Genomic DNA, 25445 nt, shown 5'->3' with positions numbered 1-25445 from the left:
CCGGACTTCCGTTGCCAGCGAAGCGCTCGTTTTTGCGATGCTGGGATTCCCCTGCAGCATCCCAAAAACACAGAAGTCCGGAGGTGGGGTTTCCCATGGAGGGCAGCCTCAGGGGAATCCCAGCAGCGCAAAAACGGGCGCTTCGGCTGGCAAAAGGGGTGAGTTTTGGGATTGCACGCATTAATCACTTTTCCATTGATTCCTATGGGAAACATTGTTTCGTCTTACAAACTTTTCACCTTAAGAACCGCGTCCCGGAACCAATTAAGTTTGTAAGACAAGGTATCACTGTACTTTATTACTTCATTTATGACTAGAAACTGCTTTATACATATTTTGAGTACCGTTATTTTTAGTAAGAGTGGATAATTAACATATGTACTCCCATCATGATCACAAGGTAGTCAAAGCAAAATTAAACTTTACTCCCACCCCAGCTGACCGCCAAATCCAAATTGTCAGTTTCACTAAAAATTAAATGAATGTGAAATATTTTTTATTATTTATTAGATTTGTATGCCGCCCCTCTCCCAGGGGCGGCATACTCAGGGCTCGGAACTAAGGTATAGCTATTTACAAAATACTTTTGCTGAGAAGCTTTAAGAACGTGCTGGAGGGAGCCTGCCTGTGTCAGCTGTAAAGCCAAAAGACTTTTGAAACGCCTGGAAACACCGAGGCATTTGGGGCGGTGGCCAGTGGGAGTGGCTGCTGTCTTGAGGGGGGAGCCCAGCAGAAGCTTTAAGAATGTGCTGGAGGGAGCCTGCCTGTGTCAGCTGTAAAGCCAAAAGACTTTTGAAATGCCTGGAAACACCGAGGCATTTGGGGCGGTGGCCAGTGGGAGTGGCTGCTGTCTTGAGGGGGGAGCCCAGCAGAAGCTTTAAGAACGTGCTGGAGGGAGCCTGCCTGTGTCAGCTGTAAAGCCAAAAGACTTTTGAAACGCCTGGAAACACCGAGGCATTTGGGGCGGTGGCCAGTGGGAGTGGCTGCTGTCTTGAGGGGGGAGCCCAGCAGAAGCTTTAAGAACGTGCTGGAGGGAGCCTGCCTGTGTCAGCTGTAAAGCCAAAAGACTTTTGAAACGCCTGGAAACACCGAGGCACTTGGGGCGGTGGCCAGTGGGAGTGGCTGCTGTCTTGGGGGGGGAGCCCAGCAGAAGCTTTAAGAACGTGTTGGAGGGAGCCTGCCTCTGTCAGCTGCAAAGCCAAAAGACTTTTGAAACACCTGGAAACACCGAGGCATTTGGGGCGGTGGCCAGTGGGAGTGGCTGCTGTCTTGAGGGGGGAGCCCAGCAGAAGCTTTAAGAACGTGCTGGAGGGAGCCTGCCTGTGTCAGCTGCAAAGCCAAAAGACTTTTGAAACGCCTGGAAACACCGAGGCATTTGGGGCGGTGGCCAGTGGGAGTGGCTGCTGTCTTGAGGGGGGAGCCCAGCAGAAGCTTTAAGAACGTGCTGGAGGGAGCCTGCCTGTGTCAGCTGTAAAGCCAAAAGACTTTTGAAACGCCTGGAAACACCGAGGCATTTGGGGCGGTGGCCAGTGGGAGTGGCTGCTGTCTTGAGGGGGGAGCCCAGCAGAAGCTTTAAGAACGTGCTGGAGGGAGCCTGCCTGTGTCAGCTGTAAAGCCAAAAGACTTTTGAAACGCCTGGAAACACCGAGGCATTTGGGGCGGTGGCCAGTGGGAGTGGCTGCTGTCTTGAGGGGGGAGCCCAGCAGAAGCTTTAAGAACGTGCTGGAGGGAGCCTGCCTGTGTCAGCTGCAAAGCCAAAAGACTTTTGAAACGCCTGGAAACACCGAGGCATTTGGGGCGGTGGCCAGTGGGAGTGGCTGCTGTCTTGAGGGGGGAGCCCAGCAGAAGCTTTAAGAACATGCTGGAGGGAGCCTGCCTGTGTCAGCTGCAAAGCCAAAAGACTCTTGAAACGCCTGGAAACGCCTGGAAACACCGAGGCACTTGGGGCAGTGGCCAGTGGGAGTGGCTGCTGTCTTGAGGGGGGGCGCCCAGCAGAAGCTTTAAGAACGTGGAGCTACGAAGGGGCGATGGAGATAGAGATGTTATCAAGTGGGACTGAGGACTACTGGAGATTGCCCAGGGCACCTGATGGAAACTGGAGCCCCCAGAGAGGAAGAACTTGGGACATTCTCAATCGATGCAAAGAGACAGAATTTTTACAGTACTGGTCACCGATCTTGACCAGTCCTAGAAAAACCAAATTGTATTTAGACCCTGTGTCCCAATGGACAATTGATTATACCATCAAACAAAATTAATTTATATTAACTTACAATTTTTATATTATATTTTATATACTTATATTTTTAATGTTTTAGTGTTTTAAATTGTTATTAACTACTATTTTACACTGTTACTAATTTAATTGACTTTTAACATAATTGGGGTTCTAAAGTAATGGATGACTGGGATAAATATACTTGTGGGTATGAGTGGAATGACTGGTATGATTGGGTGGGTGGGGGTGGGTGGGGTTATGGTATGGATGAGTTGAGTGATAGTAGTGTGAATGATAGGTCTGGCCCACCTGACGCTCGGGAGACAGGAGAGGAAGGGGCACCGATCTCTAGGGTGGCAGGGGGTCGGAATATCCCTGTGTTGCTGGGGAGAGGCAGTTATGGCGGGGGCCACAGAGTTAGCCGTTCCAGGGGAACGAGGGATCGTTGCTTAATAACGGTCCCTTGTTCTGGCTCTGTGAGCCCAATCTTGGGTACTGGTGGTAAGTGTAACTCTGGCCCTGGGCTCAGGTTGCTGCTGCTTAATGCCAGGTCGGTGGTAAATAAAGCTCTCCTCATCCGGGATTTGATCCTGGATGAGGAGGCCGACCTGGCATGTATTACTGAAACCTGGCTGGGCCCAGAGGGAGGTGTTCCTCTCTCTGAAATTTGCCCAGCCGGGTTTCAGATATGGCATCAACCTTGACCCCAGGGAAGGGGGGGAGGAGTGGCTATTATAGCCAGGGAGAGCCTTTGCCTGCGTAGACTCATTGCTCCGGAAATTGCGGGTTGCGAGTCTCTCTTGATGAAGTTGGACTTAGGGGTTCAGGTGGGCTTATTTCTCATGTACCTGCCTCCCAGCTGCGTGTCAAAAGCCCTGCCTGTGCTACTCGAGGAGGTAGCCGGGTTGGCGGTGGAGTTCCCCGGACTCATTGTCCTGGGGGACTTCAACCTGCCATCACTCGGCGAAACCTCTGGGTTGGCACAGGAGTTCATGGCCACCATGACAGCCATGGACCTGACTCAAGTAGTACAGGGTCCGACTCACGAGGGAGGGCACGCACCTGACATGGTATTCCTTTCCGAGCAACTAAGGGGCTTAGAAGCATTGCCTTTGTCATGGTCAGACCATTTTCTACTACGGCTCGACTTCCTGGCTCCAATCCTTCCCCGCAGGGAGGTGGAACCAATGAAGATGTTCCGCCCCAGACGCCTGATGGACCCAGAGGGCTTTCAGACGGCGCTTGGGGTTATTCCAGAGGCACTCGTCCACAGTTCGGCGGAGTCTCTCACGGAGGCCTGGAACAGGGCTGCGGCGGAGGCTCTTGACCGGATTGCGCCTTTGCGACCTCTCCGTGGCGTTAGACCCCGTAGAGCCCCATGGTTCAACGAGGAGCTCCGGGAGTTGAAACGCCAAAAGAGACGTCTAGAGAAGCGATGGAGGAAGAGTAGGTCTGAGCTTTTATTATTTTTGTAAGAGCTTTTATTAAGACTTACAAAGTGGCGCTCAAGGCGGCAAGATGCGCGTACCATGCCGCCTTGATTGCATCAGCGGAATCCCGCCCGGCCGCTCTGTTTAGGGTGACCCGCTCCCTTCTCAACCAGGGGGGAGTTGGGGAGCCCTTGCAGAGTAGTGCCGAGGATTTCAACACGTTTTTCGCTGATAAAGTCGCTCAGATCCGGGCCGACCTCGACTCCAATTGTAAAACAGAGTCGACTGACAACGAGTCAGTCGAGGTGACTGGGGCACGTACTTGTCCACCTGTCTGGGAAGAGTTTGATCTGGTGACACCTGATGAAGTGGACAAGGCCATTGGAGCTGTGAGTTCCGCCACCTGTTTACTGGATCCGTGTCCCTCCTGGTTGGTTTCAGCCAGCAGGGAGGTGACACGGAGCTGGGCCCAGGAGATTACCAACGCTTCCTTGGGGAGGGGAGTTTTTCCAACACTCTATAAAGAAGCGCTCGTGCGCCCCCTCCTCAAGAAGCCCTCCCTGGACCTAGCCGTACTTAATAACTATCGTCCAGTCTCCAACCTTCCCTTTATGGGGAAGGTTGTTGAGAAGGTGGTGGCACTCCAGCTCCAGCGGTCCTTGGAAGAAGCCGATTATCTAGGTCCCCAGCAGTCGGGCTTCAGGCCCGGTTACAGCACGGAAACCGCTTTGGTCGCGTTGATGGATGATCTCTGGCGGGCCCGGGACAGGGGTTTATCCTCTGTCCTGGTGCTTCTTGACCTCTCAGCGGCTTTCGATACCATCAACCATGGTATCCTTCTGCACCGGCTGGAGGGGTTGGGAGTGGGAGGCACTGTTCTTCAGTGGTTCTCCTCCTACCTCTCTGGCCGGTCGCAGTCGGTGTTAGTGGGGGGGTCAGAGGTCGGCTCCGAGGTCTCTCCCTTGTGGGGTGCCTCAGGGGTCGGTCCTCTCCCCCCTGCTATTCAACATCTACATGAAACCGCTGGGTGAGATCATCCAAGGACATGGGGTGAGGTATCATCAATACGCCGATGATACCCAGCTTTACATCTCCACCCCATGCCCAGTCAACGAAGCGGTCTAAGTGATGTGCCGGTGCCTGGAGGCTGTTGGGGCCTGGATGGGTGTCAACAGACTCAAGCTAACCCCGGATAAGACGGAGTGGCTGTGGGTTATGCCTCCCAAGGACAATCCCATCTGTCCGTCCATCACCCTGGGGGGGGAATCATTGCCCCCCTCAGAGAGGGTCCGCAACTTGGGCGTCCTCCTCGATCCACAGCTCACATTAGAAAACCATCTCTCAGCTGTGGCGAGGGGGGCGTTTGCCCAGGTTCGCCTGGTGCACCAGTTGCGGCCCTATCTGGACCGGGACTCATTGCTCACAGTCACTCATGCCCTCATCACCTCAAGGTTCGACTACTGTAATGCTCTCTACATGGGGCTACCTCTGAAAAGTGTTCGGAAACTTCAGATCGTGCAGAATGCAGCTGCGAGAGCAGTCATGGGCTTACCTAGGTATGCCCATGTTTCACCATCACTCCGCAGTCTGCATTGGCTGCCGATCAATTTCCGGTCACAATTCAAAGTGTTGGCTATGACCTTTAAAGCCCTTCATGGCATCGGACCAGAATACCTCCGAGACCGCCTCCTGCCGCACGAATCCCAGCGACCGATTAGGTCCCACAGAGTGGGCCTTCTCCGGGTCCCGTCAACTAAACAGTGTCGGTTGGCGGGCCCCAGGGGAAGAGCCTTCTCTGTGGCGGCACCGGCTCTCTGGAACCAACTCCCCCCGGAGATTAGAACTGCCCCTACTCTTCCTGCCTTCCGTAAACTCCTTAAAACCCACCTTTGCCGTCAGGCATGGGGGAATTAAGACATCTCCCCCTGGGCATGTTTAAATTGTGTATGGTATGCTTGTGAGTGTGTCTGTTAGTATATGGGGTTTTCTTTTAAATCTTAAATATTCTAAACTTGCTCGGATTATTTATGATTTGTTTTCTCTGCTGTGAGCCGCCCCGAGTCCTCGGAGAGGGGCGGCATACAAATCTAAATAATAAATAAAATAAATAAATAAACATGATTATTTTAATATAACTGGAAGAAAATCTCATTATTTCAATTCCAGCATTAAATTAAACATCGATAGGGTAATATTTCATTCAACTGATGAAGCAAATTCTTGTTCAAAAAATCTTATGCCATATTAAATTAGTCTTTAAGGTGTTTCATATTATTTTTATGAAAATATTGGTCTCAGTAGAAAGAAGATAATTTGTTTTCTTTATGGGCTGAGAACAAAAGGAAAGTTGGCAGACATTCAAATATTCTACCTCCCAAAAGAAAAAGAGAACAAGAAATAGTAGTAAATAACTCCCTTAAGTCCTAAGTGATTTAGGAACTATTAGTGTTAGTATTATGGGAAAATGTGTACAATTTGATATGTAATTTTCCCCCTTTCAATAACCCTGTAATCAGTGTTCCCTCTAATTTTTTTGGGGAGTGGGTGGAAAAGTATAGTGTCTGAGCGGCAGTCCCTTCGGTACTGGGCGGTACAGAAATATTAAATAAATAAACAAAGAAACAAATAAATAAAAAACCCACCCTGTTTTGCCTCAGAGAATTTCAAAATAAAATACTGTACTGTGTGTCTATAACAGTGAGCTCATAATAGGGCAACTCTATCAATATCAAAATGTCATTTAAATAGTTGAGCTAGTTTCAAACTAGATTTTGATTTTCTTTCTCTCTTCCTTACTCCCATTCTTTTTCTTTCTCTCTTCCTTCCTCTCTTTTTTCTATCTGTTTCTCTCTCTTCCTCTCTTCCTCTCTTCTCTCTCTCTCCTTCCCTCTCACTATTTTCCTCTCGGCTTCTGGGCAGGTTTGGAAAACTCTGAGTTGATGATGATTTTTAAGTGAGCGATTGCTCACTGCTCAGCTTAGAGGGAACTATGCCTGTAATCCTTTCTTTGGAGTGAGGTCAGGGTGACGGATTGGAGCTCTAGCATTTACACAGCAGATTATTATTCATTATGGCCAGAGAGAGAAATATCTATCTAGGATCAAACTCACAGCCTCCAAATTGTGAGGCAAGAGTTCCACCTCTAGGCCACCATACCACTCACATAATTCACTATATAATTATTTTCATTAATTATAAAATGTCATGCAGTGCTACACAATCATGTCTACATTCCAAAAACTTTGCTGAGCCTGCCTAGTGCAAATCTATAAAGTGGGGAAGGTGTCTATTTTCAGTCCTGGGATTTTTTTTGACTTATTATTAAAATAGGAGAGAAACAACTCAATACTTACAACTTTCAGTTCTGGATGGGTCTTGCTTACTGACACAAATTCCATAAACTTTGCAAAACCTTCATTAAGCCAAAGATCATTCCACCATTCCATGGTAACCAAATTTCCAAACCACTATAAAAAAGAATACGTAGCAAGATTGACACAATTCATAAGACACTAATCAAATTGAAAGTCTCCATTTTATAAATAGGGAACAAAGTAAAGGTATAGCCCGACACTGTTTTGTACCTACTTAACTATCTCCTATTTATGAAGAGAAAATAATTATTTTGTGCAGCAACAGCTAGTGTCTTTCATGAGAAGATCACATAACATTTGTTGTTCATGAAAACTGGATATGCGTAACAACTCCAATATAAACAAAAGCAGCTAATCTAGCACTATGAGCATTTAGACTGATTATTTGGCATTGACTGGGTAGTAGTTTTAAGACAAACAGAATTTCTGCAGGAATATATTTAGAATAACCAACACGCTTACTGAATTACTATAGCAGTGATTTTCAACCTTTTTAAAGCCACGGCACAATTTTTACATTTACAAAATCCTGGGGCACACCATCAGCCAAAATGATACAAAATGACACTCTAACACAGTACATATTATACATATAGTTAATAATATACACCATCAGGATAAACATAACCAGCTGTGGCTGAGGCTTCATCTAGTGGTGGCAACATTTACCTCCAGTCCTGACCAGGATTATAAATCGGGACCATGGGGAGCACTAGCAGCTTCAACCACTCACCACGGCCACACATTGACAAGTGCACGGCAGCCCCAGCGGGGACCTTCCTGGGTGTAGATGAGAGGCGGCCTGCTATTGGTTCATTGCTAGTAGTCGGGATGAGGGGAATGTTTATGTTTATGTTCGGATGGAGGCGGCTGGTGGCGGGCCAGATAAATGGCCTCCGCGGACCATATCCGACATGCAGGCCGTAGTTTGGGGACCCATGTTTAATTTCCCCATGGCACACCTGACCATGTCTCACAGCACACTAGTGTGCCCCGGCACACTGGTTGAAAAACATTGTACTATAGGTTGGACAGTTCAACTCCAGACAAAAATAACTGGAATATAGGCAGGTGCATATTTTTCCTTCTGTTGAAATCCCTAAAAAGTTATTTGTCAAATTTACATCAACACATGTGTCAAAAACAAGTGACTTTGGGGCGTACCACAAAGCTTATGTGGTGTTGCTAAAACCATACGCAGTACATTCACAGGGGAGTGCAAAGTATGTACCCACACTCTGTAAATCTCCACTGAAGAAACTAGGGGCTAGGAGATGTCCTTTCTAAACTATATACAGAAAACATACTGTAGATTTTGTTAACTTTACGAAAAAAATCATATATCTGGCTTGAGTCATTTATATAAATGTCACAATGTAACAGTCAACTGAAGTTACTTCTCTGATTTCAGAAGTTATTGTTGCCAGATAATTAAAATGTAACCTTCAATTCCATGTATGAAAAGCCAATTTACCTGATGAGCAAGTTCATGGGCTACAACCATAGTAATTCCAAGTTTCCTTGATACTGAGGATTTTTCAGAATCATATAACAAAGCAGATTCCCTGTAAGTGGTCAATCCCCAATTCTCCATTGCACCAGACTGGAAATCTGGAATAGCTGCAAGATCTGTAATGAAATGTTATTTTCTTAAAATCTGTTTTCATCATATAGTACACCTAGGAAAAAAGTACATGCATGTGCACACACAGACATTAATATAAGTCCAAATATTTTGTGATATGGAAATACAGTAGTACCTCTACATACGAGTTTAATTCGTTCCAGAAGGGAGCTTGTATGTCGAACAACTCGTATCTGGAACAAATGCCTTTAGCCTTTGTTTTTCCCTGCCGAGATAACCAGAAGCAAGGATTCTTGCGCCACCTAGTGGACGCTCGGCTCGTATCCTGAATTTGAGCTCGGGTCTCGAAAAGAAATTTCTCTCCCCCCGTGGCTCGTATCTTGGAATACTCGCATGTGGAGCAGCTCGTATCTAGAGGTACTACTGTACTTCAAAAGTAATCGCAAATCTTTTTGGCCCTTTTAAAAACATTCTTCTGAAGTTTTTTTTAAAAAACAATAACAATTTCATTACTCTATGCAAGGGATGTCAAACTGGCGGCCCACAGGCCAGATGCGCTACACGCAGGCCATGTTCACCCCAGCTCCATGAATGAGAAAAACACCACGAAACGTCGTGTGATGGCAACATGACGCTGAGAGTTTGACACCCGTGCTCCATACAATGTAGACTGAAAAAGAACATGCAATTAAAAATAGTAGTGAAATAAAATGATAGGAACATCTAGATAAAAGTAGTCTTTGAGACTTCATATGAAATGTTCCCACAAAAGTCTGTTTACGCATTAAGGGGGGGGGAAATCAAAAACTCTTTATGTGAGTGATTTTTCTGACAGAACTTCATCATGTTACACTTCAAAATGTATAGGATTGCAATCTGAAATTCCACTTTGCAATAAGTTGGTTTATATCCTAGCAACATTATCGGCAATAAAAAGTCTAACTTTATAGAATAGAATAGAATAGAATAAACAGAATAGAATATAATTATTTTATTGGCCAAGTGTGATTGGACACACAAGGAATTTGTGTTGGTGCATATGCTCCAACACATAAAAGAAACACATAAAAGAAAAGATACATTTCTAGTAGGAAACATAACATGAATTTGAAAGGAACTTTGAATTGAATAAGAATTTGCTTCTATATACATGAAACACGCCTTTTTTAAAAAATCTAACTCTAAAAGATTTTTCAAACTTTTAAAAATGACTTTAAATTAGAGAAATAATCTGGCTAGTCAATATACTGCAGATTTTTAACAGTATCTCTGAATAATATATATACCTTGTTTTGGCAAAGGATATGCAATGCCAAAATATCCCTCGTAGAAGTCTAAAAGTTTCACTGCTGTATCCAAAGCATACTCTGCTTGTTTGATTTTGTGTGGCACAGCATATACTGAAACCTAAAAGACACAAATAGGAATGGATTTTGAACATATTGTTAAGATGCATTAAGACAGTTTCGCAGGTTACTAAAATCAGCACCCAGAAATTTGGCAGATCAAAACGGATAGTTTTGTTATTTTTGCTTCCAATTGTGTATTGTTTAGGATGGGAACAAGCCAAAGCTTCTAGGTTTCATGTCATGCTAATCAATAGGAGCTTTGTTCAGTTACTCTTGTTACCATAAGCCTTGCGGAGACAGCTGAGAACAGTTCTGAATATCAAGCATTACTGTGCTATTTGATAAATATATCAACATTTTAAAAAATATATCTATAGAACTCCTTGTTTTGTTCAACAGCTTGAAAGCAATAATGCAAGCCTAAGCATTTGATTATTAGATTCCATCAACACTTCGGAATTTCTGAAAAATTAACTAAAATCAGACTGTACTCATTTTCAGAAATCATTTTATAACTGCTAGTTATAAAATTTTTTACAGATAAGTTTAGCTGATACTAAATGATTACCTTAATCCCACGCAATGTCTTCTTGGTAACCGACTCAAAGTCTGAAATAATGAAGGCTACTAAGTAAGTGCTCATCTTTACACTGATGTCAAACTGGTCCTCAATAAGCCATTCATTAATATTTATTGATTTCACCTAAAATTTAAAAACACAATTATTTTTTGCCTCTAGTTGAAAACTCAAAGATTGTTTAGAATTAAGTCTTTCATAATTCGGTTCAAACTCTCTCACTGCAAAAAGATTATAAAAACGTTATGCTAATGTTACAAAACATTATTTTGTAGCAAAGACTATACTAAAATGTAAATTATACATGTATGTCTATGCAACTCATTAATAGTTATACATTAGCAGTTTGATCTAAATCTATCCAAAAGAAAACCTCATTAAGTTTAACTGGGTGTCTTTCAAGAAAAAAGTTCCTCAAAATAGGAAAGGATTTCACATTTGAGGTTATACCATATTTTGGGGGGTATAATACACCCCCACCCCAAAGAGGCTGAAAATTTGGGTGTATATTATACTCTGAGTGTAGCTTTTTTGAAGCTTTTTTTTAAGCACTAATGGGGTATAAGCGAGTGAAGCGAACTTCCACCTTTGCCTGCTTTTCTCATTGCTGCTTTCTCCGATAATCAGCTGTGCTTTAGAAGCTGTTTTTATATTCACTATCAGGGGATAAAAAGCATGCATGTATGCTCAAATCAGCAAACTAATGCGCTGAAGCTGACTTGACTAAGGACGTTAGCCAGATGAATATCTGGTAGGCAGAATTCTTCACCTCCATTTTCCTCCCCCAAAACTAAGATGCGTCTTATACTCCAGTACGTCTTATATTCCAAAAAATACGGTGAGTAATTTTGATTGCAAGTTTCAGTATATTAACAATGAATTTTCTAACAACAAGAACAACAGAGTTGGAAGGGACCTTGGAGGTCTTCTAGTCCAACCCCCTGCTTAGGCAGGAAACCCTACACTACTTCAGACAGATGGTTATCCAACATCTGCTTAAAAACTTCCAGTGTCGGGGCATTCGCAACTTTTGGAGGCAAGCTGTTCCACTGATCAACCGTTCTGACTGTCAGGAAATTTCTCCTTAGTTCTGTTGTGGTTAACTCTGGCCCAGCTCCTGCCCTAAGCAATGTGGAGGTGGATGTGGAGGAGACATCCACATGCCGCAGGCCTGTTTTGCTTCCAGTAGAATCGGTCTCCTCTGACCAAGGAAGCATGAGTGACAGGGAAGAGGGAAGTTTGACAGACAGCCCAGGGGAGTTCAATCATCTGTATCATCCCTGGATTGTGAAAAAATAATGTTCTTTTATCTGTCTTCTAAAATATACAAAGTATGCATATACCAAAGGCATATTAGATAGTGCTAGGTGTTTTGGACTTCTTCTGATCTTAATAGAAAATGTTGCTTTTAGTGCAGGTTCATCAAAGCACGGAAAAGCCATACGTGCAGCTGTTGGCTCAAACTGGGTTGATGCAAGCACCCTGGAATTAAGACAAAAATGAGAACATTTAAAACTGATCATATAGATAGAATACATGGTTAAACATTTACTAGTCCAGATTTCACTTCAACAATATAATTTACCTTATATTTATACATCCGGAAAAAAAAGAAGCATAGTTATTAAAATGACATAGTCATTAAAATGACATAGTCATTAAAATGACATTAAAACGATTATGCCTACACATATTTTGGAAATAGGTACTTCTGCTTATTGGGCTGTATTCTGAGATCTGGGTACGGGCAGTCCTTGAATTACGACCGCAATTGAGGCTAAAAGTTCTGTTAAGTGAGACACTTGTTAAGGATGTTGCCCTATTTTACGATCTTTCTTGTCCCAGTTGTTAAGTAAATAACTGCAGTTGTTAAGTTAGTGAACCTGGCTTCCCCATTGACTTTGCTTGTCAGAAGGTTGCAAAATGACTCACATGACCTTGAGACACAGCAATGGTCATAAGTATGAACCAGTTGCCAAGCATCTGAATTTTTATCACATGGTCATGGGGATGCTGTAATAGTCATGTGTGAAAAATGTTCATAAGTTGCTTTTTTTCAGTGCCGTTGTAACTTTGAACAGTCATTAAATGAACTGTTGTTGTCGAGGACTACCTGTACAGAAGATTAGTCTGTATCACAACAGCTTTTCTAGAATTTATAACTTGAAAGGTTCTTTCAGATTGCCTTTTTAATAATGGATTTGGTTTTTTAATGGATTTCATGGTGAGAGATATCCCAAAGATTCATTTTGCGGGGGGAAAGAAATGCATGGAAATAAACAACTAAATAAATAAATAACCAATTCTAGATTACAGCATATAAACTTTATAAACTAGAAATAAGATGAAGGACGAAGAATGAACTCTCTACCAGAATAAGTTTACCACCAGCTACCACCGTTATAACTGAAACAATAAGTTAAATATATTGTACTGCCCTATTATAATATAGAAAGTATTATATTTAGATCTTGGAAAATATTTTATCAGAACCTTCTGGAGTATGTGTACTAGACAGGAAAATTCCCTAAGATTTTTCAAAAGATATCTAAAACATTATCTAGTCCTATTTCAGGAATTAGTTTACAGTTGTTTTAACTTAAGGATAATGAAAATGATTGAGATATTACACAGCCACCATTACCCTTAGCTTCTTACCATCTGGATTTCGTATTAAGTTAGATTACACAGGTTCAGGAAGTTACACAAGCTTTGTTTAAAGCATTAAAAGAAGTACTGTGAGTTCTCCTCTTTAAAAAATCCTAATTGAAGCTGGCAAACTGTAACAACCCACCTACAAATATTTTCTTCTGGAACAAAAAAAAAGAAAAATAATATACTGGCTGAATTTCAGGCTGGTTGGATTAAATTAATAAAATCAATTTCAATCCAGATTTAGGTCAGGGTCTGATACTATTATTTTGATGATCCTATTATTATTATTTTTTATTTCAAGAAAATACATACACCCCTCCATCTCACTAATGGAACGGCTTTTGGCAATGTAGAATGAAAACATAACCATATAAATATATTTCACTAGGAGGCAATTAAAACAAGGATAAAATTAATAGTTAAAAAGGCAGTGGGAAGGTGCTTAAGGTGCTAACTAATTCCTGTGCACCTATCAATGGATCCAGAGGACCCAGAGGCAGTGGTGGTGCGGTACAAGCAGCCTGTGTTACTAGTACCCTAACCTGAGAGCAAAGAGGACGCACCTATCGTGGAAGGTGGAAGATCAATCAGGGCCTTCTGCACCTCCCTAGATGCACATGAGTGACTCATGAGAAGAGGAGGAGCCTCTTCTTGAAGCTAGAATTCGCAGGGCTTCTAAGAGGCAAGAGTGGCTCCTCCGGAGGAGGTTTCCTCGTGAGTAGAACTGCAGGCTAATTAGCCGCACCCTTAGGCCATTTAAGTTTCATTCACATGGCGCTTCGGCGCAGAGGACAACCCCATTCTATTTCAGAATCTTGCTTCAGTTCTTTGTCTTCGGCTTCTGATTTTAAAAACCGACATTCTTGCCTCTGTTAATTAGATCCTGGCTTCCGGCCAACTTCAGTAAGTCTTTGATAAAGATATTTGCTTGAATAAATTAGATACAGTGGTACCTCGACATACGAGTTTAATTCGTTCCAGACCTGAGCTCGTAAGTCGATCAACTCACATCTCGAACAAATGCCTTTAGAGTTTGTTTTTCGCGCCGAGATAACTGGAAGCAAGGAGATTCTTGCGCCACCTAGTGGAAGCTCGGCTCGTATCCTGAATTTGAGCTCGGATGTCGAACAGAAATTTTGCTCATGTCGCAGCTCGTAACTTGGAATACTCGCATGTGGAGCAGCTCGTATCTAGAGGTACTACTGTACTGTTGTTTTTGCCTATTGCTGGGACTCTGACCATTCTTAATAGCTGGTCAGAGTCCTAGCAATAGGCAAAAACAACAGCTCATTAACAGCTCACAAAAATTATTAGGATTTTCTGTACTTTGAAAAAGACTCAAACTGCTAAGACATTATTAGGAGTAAAATCCAGAACCGCCTTCTACTGCACAAATCCCAGCGGCCGATAAGGTCCCACAGAGTTGGCCTTCTCCGGGTCCCGTCGACTAAACAATGTCGTTTGGCGGGTCCCAGGGGAAGAGCCTTCTCTGTGGTGGCCCCGGCCCTCTGGAATCAACTCCCCCCAGAGATTAGAACGGCCCCCACCCTCCTTGTCTTTTGCAAATTACTCAAGACCCACCTTTGTCGCCAGGCATGGGGGAGTTAGGATATTCCTTCCCCTAGGCCATTACAAGTTATGTATGGTATGTTTGTTTGTATGTTCGGTTTTTATAATAAGGGTTTTTAGTTGTTTTATTAAATTGGATTGTTACATGTTGTTTTACCATTGTTGTTAGCCGCCCCGAGCTGCGGAGGGGGCAGCATACAAATCCAATAAATAAATAAATAAAATGTTTAGTGTTTCATCCATTTGTGTGCATCTTATTTTGGGGGCTTGTCGCTGGGATAGAACACAAGGTTTAGTGCTCCTTTGTGAGCCCCATGCCAATCAGCATATTTCTTCCTTTCTATTTTTCAGTAATTTTTTAAAAAGTATTTTTGCTGCTTTTTAATGAATTATATACTTCTAATTGTATGTAAACAAATTTTACCAAATATAGTATTGAAAGAATTCCTACAAGATACAAAACCTGGATTTTACAAATCTCCATTCAGTAATAGGCAATAGGCACAGCATTTGAGTTTATGCAATTTACATACCGGTATATCACATAAAGTCTATATATTTAGGCACATTTTATGTAAACTGCACAAAATACATTAATTTAAATGATGTATGAAAAATTATTATTATTATTATTATTTATTCGATTTGTATGCCGCCCCTCTCCGAAGACTCGGGGTGCGGCTAATTAGCCTGCAGTTCTACTCACGAGGAAACCTCCTCCGGAGGAGCCACTCTTGCCTCTTAGAAGCCTCTATCGTCAGGCATGGGGGAACGGAAATTTTTCCCTTCCCCCTAGGCTTATAGAATTTATACATGGTATGCTTGTTTGTATGATTGGTTTCTTAAATTGGGTTTTTTTAGATTATTTTTAATATTATATTTGTTTACATTGTCTTTTTTATTGTTGTTAGCCACCCCGAGTCTTCGGAGAGGGGCGGCATACAAATCTAATAAATAAATAAATAAATAAATAAGTGTGGGAGGGATCAAGAGAGTGGCAGGACCGCAGGGGAGGGTCAAGGAGGTTCTGTGAGTTATGTAATAGTCACAGCATGTGTTGGGGAGTTGGTATGAGGGAGAAATGGAGTTCAGAAAGATTTGTGAAGATGCAAATGGGCGAGTGGAGGTGCACAAGGTGAGGGGAGGTTCTGGTAATGAGGCAACAAGAGATTATGCCAGAGGTACATTGTGGGTCTCAATATGCAAGACGCATGATATGTGCTGAGCACACAGGGTTTGAAATAGGTGAGTGTGGATTGGGGAGGATGCACAAAGGTGTAAGGCATGGCGTGGGTTAGGAAGGGTGAACAAGGGCTGGGAAATTAGAATGTGAGTTGGGAAATATTCAAGAGGCACAACAAGGGTTAGGGAGGGTGCACAAGAATGTGCTAGTAGCAAAATGAGTGTAGAAGCAGAGAGTTCCACAGGTGAGAAGACTTATCTCAGTGATTTGACCTTCTCTTCTGGCTTCCCTAGACTTTCTAAAGGAACTAGCAGTGAAGGTTGTAAATACTGATTGTATGACTGTGGGATGCTACTGCAAGCCATAAATGTGAACTGACCCAGATCACAATCACATGTGCTGGGACAGCATTCATTCACTACCATCATAACTTCAAATAAAGCCCACTGCAACAATATCGCCAAAAAGGTTTCTAGAGTTGTTAACCTGATCCTACGTAGCTTCTGCTCCGGCAATCTCACACTACTCACAAGAGCCTACAAAACTTTTGCCAGACCCATCCTAGAATACAGCTCATCTGTCTGGAACCCATACCACATCTTGGACATCAACGCCCTTGAAAACGTCCAAAAATATTTCACCAGAACAGCTCTTCAATCCTCCACTAGAAACAGAATATCCTACGAAAATAGACTAACAATCCTGGGTCTAGAAAGCTTAGAATTACGACGCTTAAAACACGATTTAAGTATTACCCACAAGATCATATGCTGCAATGTCCTACCTGTCAATGACTACTTCAGCTTCAACCGCAACAACACAAGAGCACGGAACAGATTCAAACTTAATATTAACCGCTACAAACTTGACTGTAAAAAATATGACTTTAACAATCAAGTTGTTGAAGCATGGAACTGATTACCAGATTCAATAGTGTCAACCCCTAACCCCCAACATTTCTCCCTTAGACTATCCACAATTGACCTCTCCAGGTTCCTAAGAGGTCAGTAAGAGGCGTACATAAGTGCACCAGTGTGCCTTTCATCCCTTGTCCAATTGTCTTTCCTTTATCTCATATATCATATATATTTTCTTCCTTTCATATCTCTTCTCCTCTATTTTATATTTTTCTTTATATATATTACCTCATGTCTATTCTCTTCTATGTATTGTGTATTGGACAAAATAAATAAATTTGCTGAACAAATTATCGTAGTCAAGGACTACTTATAAATATAAAATAAGAAAAACTCCACAAGATTGTATATAAAAGTTATATATTCAAATAATAAATACAGTAATATAAGGCTTACCTTATTTCCCCTGCCAGAGTTCTGTATGTGCTTTTATAGAAACCATGAAAACTATCAGATAAATTGGCAGAGTATTCAATGCTAATAATGTAGCTCTGCCCAACTTGTAGAAGTTCCATAGAAATAAGGGCTATCTGTTCAAATGGTGGATATTCTAAAACCATCATTCCTTTAGCTGTATCAGCGCTGTCCTTGGTGTTGTGGATAGTAGTTTTGGTGATCTGAAGATATTTGCTGTGAAGGATGACTGAACTAGTTTGTTCGGTTATTAAAATCTCTATTTTGGACAATCCAGTAAAAGATAGAGTTGTGAGATTTGGATGAATAAGAAGATCATAATGAATTGGAACAACATCTTTTGGAAGTCTAATATTATTCCAAGGAAAAGGATTGCTTTCATCTCTAGCAAATGAATATGATGTCCCACATAGAAAACTTAGAATGCTTAGCAATAAAAACATTTTACTCTTCTTTAACATAAAAATTTGATCAGGAAACAGCAACATAATCGTAGGTTACTATGGCATCCAGAATTAGAAATCTAATAAAGAAAAATAAATTGAGACAATATAACAAATTAAATATAAACACATTTTTATGAAATGTTGACTATCATTTATATACTGTAGTTTAGTTTCAAAGGTGTTATTCTATATATTCTTTTCAATCAAGCAGGCTGTCTTAAAGCATATATAATTTGGTGAACTATAGATTTCCAGAACGACACCTTAATATTTAAGCATACTTAATTTTAAGGTAAACTATACTTATTCACTTTTGTTAACTTGTAAATGACATCATTTATTTATCAAATTTATGTGGCCAGAGACCTTACACAAAGTGACTCTGATTGGCACACAATGAAACCAACCATTATAAAAACAATTTAAAACAATTAAATAATCAAATATACATAAAACTGGAATTGAGAGGATTAAAATTAGAACGTTGTGCAGCCAATGCATGGTCACTCTGCTGCTACAGTGATCCCTAAATGTAATTTTTTTAAAGTCACAATTTGAGGGTTCTTTGAAAGGCTATAAGGGTTGATGGGAAGGCTATAAGGGTTATAGAGAAAGTGTCATCTTCTAGCTCCTATCAAACGGAATTCCTCACCAGACAGGACCCAAAACATCCTTCTACAGAGGCAGGATTTTACAGATTTATACAGATGTTTCTGAAGTGTACTGGGCCCACTGATACCCCACTGCATGCCTGTCCAGATGGATATAAAACCACAAATGATCAGACAGTGGCTACACTTCAACCAAATCCACCTTGCAGTTGGGACCATTCACCTCCCATTGTTTCAATTTATGAAGAAAGAGGCTATACTCTAATTAGAAATTGCAGATAGTACTAAAAAGGATCCAAAACATCCTGGCTCAAAAGATATCCTGTACCTTCTCAGTGCAAAAATGTTACTAATTTCTTTCTAATCTATTCAATCCTCTTTCCTTCCAAAGAACATCAGCAGTGAAGCCTTTCTTGCCAGGGAATCAGTGAATTCCCTAAACTATCTGTTGCTATTTTTTCAAGTCAACAATCTGATTTCCTCTTCCTGATTTCCAACTGAACTTTAAGCATTACCGAACATTAAAGCCGTTTGTTCGTTTCCTTCCTACTGTCTTGAGAAAGTTTTATCTGTGAGCCAAAGAAAATCTTCGGAAGGGACTTCCCCAGAACCAAATGTCTGCACGATATACGCACAAATCCAATTTTATAGCTCCTGGCGAAGAAGAATGAATTACACTCGCTCGGGTTCACACTATAGTGCAGGGCTCTCCAACTTTGGCACCTTAAAGGCTGGACTTCAACTCCCAGAATTCCTCAGCCAGCAGACACGGCAACATTAGTAAAGCTGGCTGAGAATTCTGGGAGTTGAAGTCCACCAGCCTTAAAGTTGCCAAGGTTGGAAACCCCTGCACTACAGGGCAGTTGAACGCTAAAAGTGCGGTTAGCTAACATGGTAGTTCAGTGTGCTGCGAAACCACAAGCGCGCGGGGAGGGGGGGGTGGAGCGCAGTAGCAGAAGTCGAAAGAGAATAACCAGAAGCCACTGCCGGTTTCTCGTCGGTTCCTGTACCGTACTAAAGACGACGGGCGGCGGCCGCCAGGGCAAGCCGCACAAATTGGGGAGCACCTGCCCTAAGCCCTCAGGGGTCAATTCAGCGCAGCGGAAGGGAGCAAAAAAAACCCCTCTCCGCCTCCAGAGCTATTTTGGAGAGCGGAGGCGCTTCGCAAGGCTTCGAAAGCGCGCGTGCGTAATGGAGCCGTCACTTTTAGATATTGAGATTTGATCGTTCAAGGCGAGGAAATTAGGCCTCGGCCTCCCAGCTGGCGCCTTTTCCCTTCCGCAAATGTTATTCTCACCTGCCTCCGCTCCCTCACCTGTCTCCATACAGCAAGACTTTTAATAGGAGCTCCCTTTTTTTTTAGAAAGCGTCCGCTGCCGCCGCCGCTCCTTTGCACTCCGCGCTTGGCTTGGAAAGAAAAAGCGAAAGCGAAACGCCGCGTAAAGGTGCTAGTCCCGCTCAACCTCTTGAGGCGCCCTACCCGAACGGCCTCTAAAGAAGAGGGGTCTAAACAAGGTTCTTGAATGAGAGGCAAAACGTCTTCAAAGGAAAAAAGAAGAAGGTCTAGTTGGCTCCTGAAAAAGTACCTTTGGGACAGCCATGACCTGGATGACTGAGAATCTCTACAGCCTTTTAGCTATCCAATTTAGGATGAAAACCCTTTGAATGATGTTTTTTTTAATGTATTTATGTATGTATGTATGTATGTATGTATGTATGTATGTATGTATGTATGTAGTTAGTTAGTTAGTTAGTTAGTTAGTTAGTTAGTTAGTTAGTTAGTCCAATACACAACAATACACAATGAAGGTTATAGAGGTTATACTCTCTATATAGTAAAATATATTAGAGAAAGAATAGAAGTGAAAGTTTAGGAATAGAATATATCAGAGAGTAGAGAATATTATGAGAGTAGTATAAGAGGATTAGAATAGTAGAATAGTAAATATGAGATATGAGATATAGGAGAGACAATAGGACGGGATGGGAGACACACTAGTGCCCTTAATGTGGGAGTATTTTATTATTTATTTATTTTGTCAAGTGCGTATTGGTGGTATACAAAGAGATAACAATATTCATATACATGATACTAGTAAAAGAGAAACATTAGGAAGAAAGGCTTTCTGGTGCACTTAGGCACACCCCTTACTGACCTTTTAGGAATCTAAGGGTGAAGTTTGGGGGGTTAGGTGAAGATATTACATAAGTAGTGAGTTCCATGCATCAATTACTCGTTACTAAAGTTGTATTTCCTGCAGTTGAGATTAGAGCGGTTTATTTTAAGTTTGTATCTGTTGTGTGCTCAGGTGTTGTTGTGGTTGAAGCTGAATTAGTCATTGACAGGAAGGACGTTGTAGCAGATGATTTTATGGGCTTGGGTCGTGTACTAGGCAACGTAGTTCTAAGCTTTCTAAACCTAGGATTGTAAGTCTGTTTGCGTAGGGTATTCTGTTGCGAGTGGAGGAGTGGATGGAGGATTAAGTGGTGAGGGGAGATCAAAAGTGGTGGTGGGCATACATGCCCTCCTTTATTTATTTATTTTTAAACTCTCCGATCTCTGGAATTCCAGAATTCCTGGGATTTCAGAAGATCGCTAAATATCAGCAAAAAATTATAGGCGCTTTAATCAATAGTTGGATTTTGAATTTAGTTTGTTAGAAACTCCTATAAGTACAAGCCCCACATCTTTATCTATTTTTGCAGATATTAAAATACCTAAATAGTGTATTTTTTGTATTTATTTGCAATGTTTTCTCTATAAAAAATATTTTAAAAAACAATTGCACAGTAATTTCATGCTCACTGTCACAAGGGGTAGCTGTTTTGCTACTTTGGTTCAGTCAAGCACCAAAGTTAATAAAAAGAAAATATGTTGGTAAAATAAAATAGAAGTAAGAGCCATACTGATGGTTTTATATTCAATTTTTAATTTGATTTGGAAGAGTGTATTTCACAAGTTAAACATTTGGTGTTGTTGCTTTTCAAAAATTAAACAATAGCATCAATCGAAAAATACTAACAGGTACCCTTAACTACACTACTATTCATGTCTACATGTAATTCAAATTATATATTTCACAAAAAATCTAGTTGTTACCAAAAATTAATATTTACTATTAGTCTGGGAAACACTAATACATTCTCTTACAGAGCCAGAATTAAAGAGCTGCTTTATGCAAATAAAATTATGCCACATAAATTAATATGAACATTTCTTCCCCCTCATTTTATGTTCATCTGCTATTGCAAATCCTGTGGCTTTTACTCTGGCAATAGATTTAAATAGCTTTGATTATAAGGAATGTGCCGTAAAAGTTTCAAAGCTCCATTTATTTCAGAAGCAGTTTTAACTCAATCATAAAATGCCTTATAAAAGGTTTCCAACAGTCTTAATCAAGAATAGCACATATTAAGTCATGCGCAGTGTCTTGGCATTACTATCCTGAATAAAATACAATTTCTTCAGAGAGGGGCGGCATACAAGTCTAATTAATAATAATAATAATAATAATAATAATAATAATAATAATAATAAATGTATTCACACTCCATATTTTTGTGCATGAGGATTCCTATAACAGGACAAATTGTCATATGACAATCAGAGGGCAATAAAAAACATTTATTGGCATTTCCAGAAAAAATATATTTTCTTCATTTATACAGAATATATATCTCTTAGACTCCATGATCAGAGTTCAATAGAAAGTTTATGAATATTGTCCTGTTCTCTGAATGGCTGGTTTTCATTTAGGATATATACAGTGAAGTACAGAGATAAAAGTTTCCTTTCCACAGAACTATTTCCTGAAGTGAGAAGGTCACAACATTCATGAATTTCAAAAGGAATCATTCAAACACCAAGGCATCATTAAACATTATTATTCTGAAATGGTTTTATGCTGTGGTCTTGTCAATTACCTGACATTAATCTTTTTCAGGGAAGAATGTAAAGTCAGTTCAGAGTTCATAAAAACTGTTCGTCTGGGAATTGTCTGTCACTGCTTGAAAGTAATTATGATTTTCCCAAGGAATGAAGAGATTCAGAAACTGAACTTAAAAACAATAGAACCATTTGGACTTTACTACTGATATAAATACTTTCACCTTTAGATAGAGCATATTTGGAAGGTTCAGGAATGGTTTCTTGGAAGTAAAATGTGATTAACTGATGAAACTAATGTATGAATTATCTGCATGAATAAATACACTGTTCCTGTGTCCATGATTCATCTGTGGTTTTGATTCAGATCTTTTTTATGGACTGCTATTGAAAGGAATAACATTATTTTCTATTCCTAAGTAATTCTCATTTTGGTAAGGTACCCTGAGATATCACCATACTTCTCTTGACTATATCACTGAAGAAACACTGTTGTTGAATTCTGAAGATTTAGATTGGAGTAGATCTATGAACTAGATATTCCCCCATTTTTCCGTTCTCTAATGTGATACAGTATTTTTTGACTATACATACAAGTTACCACTGACAAGACCTCAGTCTTAATAAACGTAGTGTAGCCTTAAGAAAAAGAAAGAAATGAAAAAATCTATACTTAGATAATTAAATTATAATATTTGCTGAACAGAGATATTGCAACTGTGATGTTTGTGGTGAAACAGTACCATTCCTATAAATGTTATTGCAATTTCTGTCCTAGGTATGTACCAACTCTTGTTACATGTTCTTATTTTTATCTTCATTAAACATTTTAAAAAGGTAACTAAAATTTCTGATGTATTTCTAGAGATTTGTTTCAGCTTCAGTAAAACAAGTCTGTGACTTTGGGAAAATGGAATTACCATTGAGATAATTACATTATAGAAAACTCAGATGTTTTTATTTTGAAATTTTAAACTGCTTTCAGTGTGCTGATGGCTTATTTCAAGTAACTAATACAGTGTTACATATGGTACTTTACATGGGAATAGGTTCTACTGTACTGTAAACAATGAGTCTAACTTCTGATTCAGAATGGATAAGATTTCATTGGAAGGCTGCTTTCTAAAATATCCTTTCCCTTAGTTGGTAACCTGAAGATATATTGCAATAATCATTCCCACATTTTTCTTCATAAACCGTATTTTTAGACAGTCTATTTAGCTACAATTCCAATCCCTCTAGAGGACACCAGATTTGAAAAAATGGCTGCACAAACCAGAAAACAAATTCTATTGAATTTAATGGGACTTGGTTATACATCCATATATCCACATGTACAAATATATGAATATATTTGAATCCTGGAAACAATCCTGGGATTCCTATGTGCAAGAGCATGTTGTACATAAGAAACAGCATGCGCACAGATGTCTGACAGATGGTTTTTCTGTCATATCCGATAGTGCCACTTAGCTATTAGAAAAGTGGAGGAAACATGGGTTCTGCATTTACTCTGTGTAACACTTCCAAACAGATGGTCAAAGTTGCCAGCAAAAAGACTGCCCTTTCAATACTGCAAATATGATCCCATTCCAAAATCTAATATTTATCAAACACATAAATTAAGGCATTTTTAACCATGACTGAGGCAACAAAGAGATAAGAGAACTTTAAAAATAATATCACATAAACCTCTTAAAAAGCATTTTAACAGCAACAAACAGACCAAAGAGACCCCGTAAGTTAACTAGGTCCAGGTGCACACATGTAAGTGGGGATGTGAGTTTCACATTTCATATGAACTTTTAAAAATAAACTCCTGTGCATGTGGCACATTTAGAACATAATGGGGAAGTAGCAGTAAGAGTATTGTTATTTTTATGTTCATGGTTACTATGCAATATTTTTCCCTACAGACAAAATAGTTTTTCTTTTAAGTATAGGGGCTTTTAGATCCCCTTCAAAAAGATTTATTCTACTATGAGGGTTCCTTATTCATTTCCTCCTAGCATTTTTCTGTAAAGACATCTTGTTTTTCCCAAAACAAGACATCCCCTGATAATAAGCCCAATTGGGCTTTTGAGTGCATGACAATAAGGCTAAGTGTTTATTTCAGAGTTCAAAAAGATATAAGACAGGTTCTTATTTTCAGAGAAACACAGTAATTTCTGCTGTTTTCTTTGTTATACTAGAAAAATGATGGACAATTGACATCACACTGACTGCATTCCACCACACTTCCCTATATTGTAAATTTTGTAAATTACTCAAGACCCACCTGTATCGCCAGGCATGGGCGAACTGAGATAGCTCCCCCAGGCTTTTATATTGTATGTTTGGTATGTATGTGTTGTTTGGTTTTAAATGATGGGGTTTTATATGTTTCCCCCCCCCCTTTTAATATTAGATTTGTTCCACTGTAACATTGTTTTTATTATTGTTGTGAGCCGCCCCGAGTCTTCGGAGAGGGGCGGCATACAAATCTAATAAATAATAATAATAATAATAATAATAATAATAATAATAATAATAATAATTATTATTATTATTATTATTATTATTATTATTGAACATCCCCGTTTGTGAAATTACAAGAGAGAGCATTCTTCACTCTACAGATCTTTTACTCATAATATAGTTTATCTGCAATTATGTCTATGCTTTTAACTCAGTCATCATCCTTTGAGGCAACCTAAACTTCCATTAATGAACAAAAACTATTTATGTAATTGCTAAGATTTGATACTCACTTGATCATAATCATAATCAATCAGTCAAATAACAATCATCCTCACTTTGCCCTTTGGACTTTATTGGTCTCAGAAATCTTTTGTTTCATTCCAAAGATTTTGGAAGCTCAACCTTCAAGAACAACTAAACTAGGGATGTCAAACTTGCATTGTCATGGTATCGTGACATATTGTAACTCCCCCCCTTGCTAAACTGGCTGTGGTGTGGCCAGTGCACGATCATGAATCCAGCCTGCAGGTCAAGAGTTTGACAGCCCTGAACTAGACTATACAAAGGCAGCCTGAAGAGAAAAGCTGGGAAGGAGTAACTGATATGGGAAGATACAAAAATAGACTATCGCATCACCCCTAACATTTCTGCAGTGAACGACATCTCATTGCTGGAAGAAGAGAGGGAGAGTTTTGCAATCCCAATGGTCTTGTTGGCTTTGGACAAAGAGGGGAGTCAGACAAACAATAAAGAGAACCTTCACCTATGCCA

The 25445-nt window shown here is 40.6% G+C and overlaps 1 protein-coding gene across 3 annotated transcripts in view; it reads right to left on the bottom strand.

Annotated features, from left to right (window-relative positions):
- Window positions 1-19769, bottom strand: part of ERAP1 (endoplasmic reticulum aminopeptidase 1) — a 47120-nt gene extending 27351 nt beyond the window's left edge. The window contains exons 1-7 of one of the 3 annotated variants that reach the window (XM_070742989.1): window positions 19626-19769; window positions 17254-17794; window positions 11877-12015; window positions 10525-10659; window positions 9894-10014; window positions 8497-8651; window positions 7002-7115 (exon numbers count right to left, since the gene is read on the bottom strand). In XM_070742989.1, coding sequence (XP_070599090.1) covers window positions 7002-7115; window positions 8497-8651; window positions 9894-10014; window positions 10525-10659; window positions 11877-12015; window positions 17254-17759 — 1170 coding nt within the window. In that variant the 5' untranslated portion in view covers window positions 17760-17794; window positions 19626-19769. Of the gene's footprint in view, window positions 1-7001; window positions 7116-8496; window positions 8652-9893; window positions 10015-10524; window positions 10660-11876; window positions 12016-17253; window positions 17795-18843; window positions 19041-19625 lie in introns of those variants that run through there. The other 2 variants (XM_070742990.1, XM_070742991.1) reach the window with 2 other exon arrangements.
- Window positions 19770-25445: the final 5676 nt, after the last annotated feature.

The sequence above is a fragment of the Erythrolamprus reginae genome, chromosome 2 (genome assembly GCF_031021105.1).
Source record: "Erythrolamprus reginae isolate rEryReg1 chromosome 2, rEryReg1.hap1, whole genome shotgun sequence".
NCBI lineage: Eukaryota > Metazoa > Chordata > Lepidosauria > Squamata > Dipsadidae > Erythrolamprus > Erythrolamprus reginae.
The sequence above is the reverse complement of the archived record's forward strand: the minus strand, read 5'-3'. Positions and strand labels throughout refer to the sequence as shown.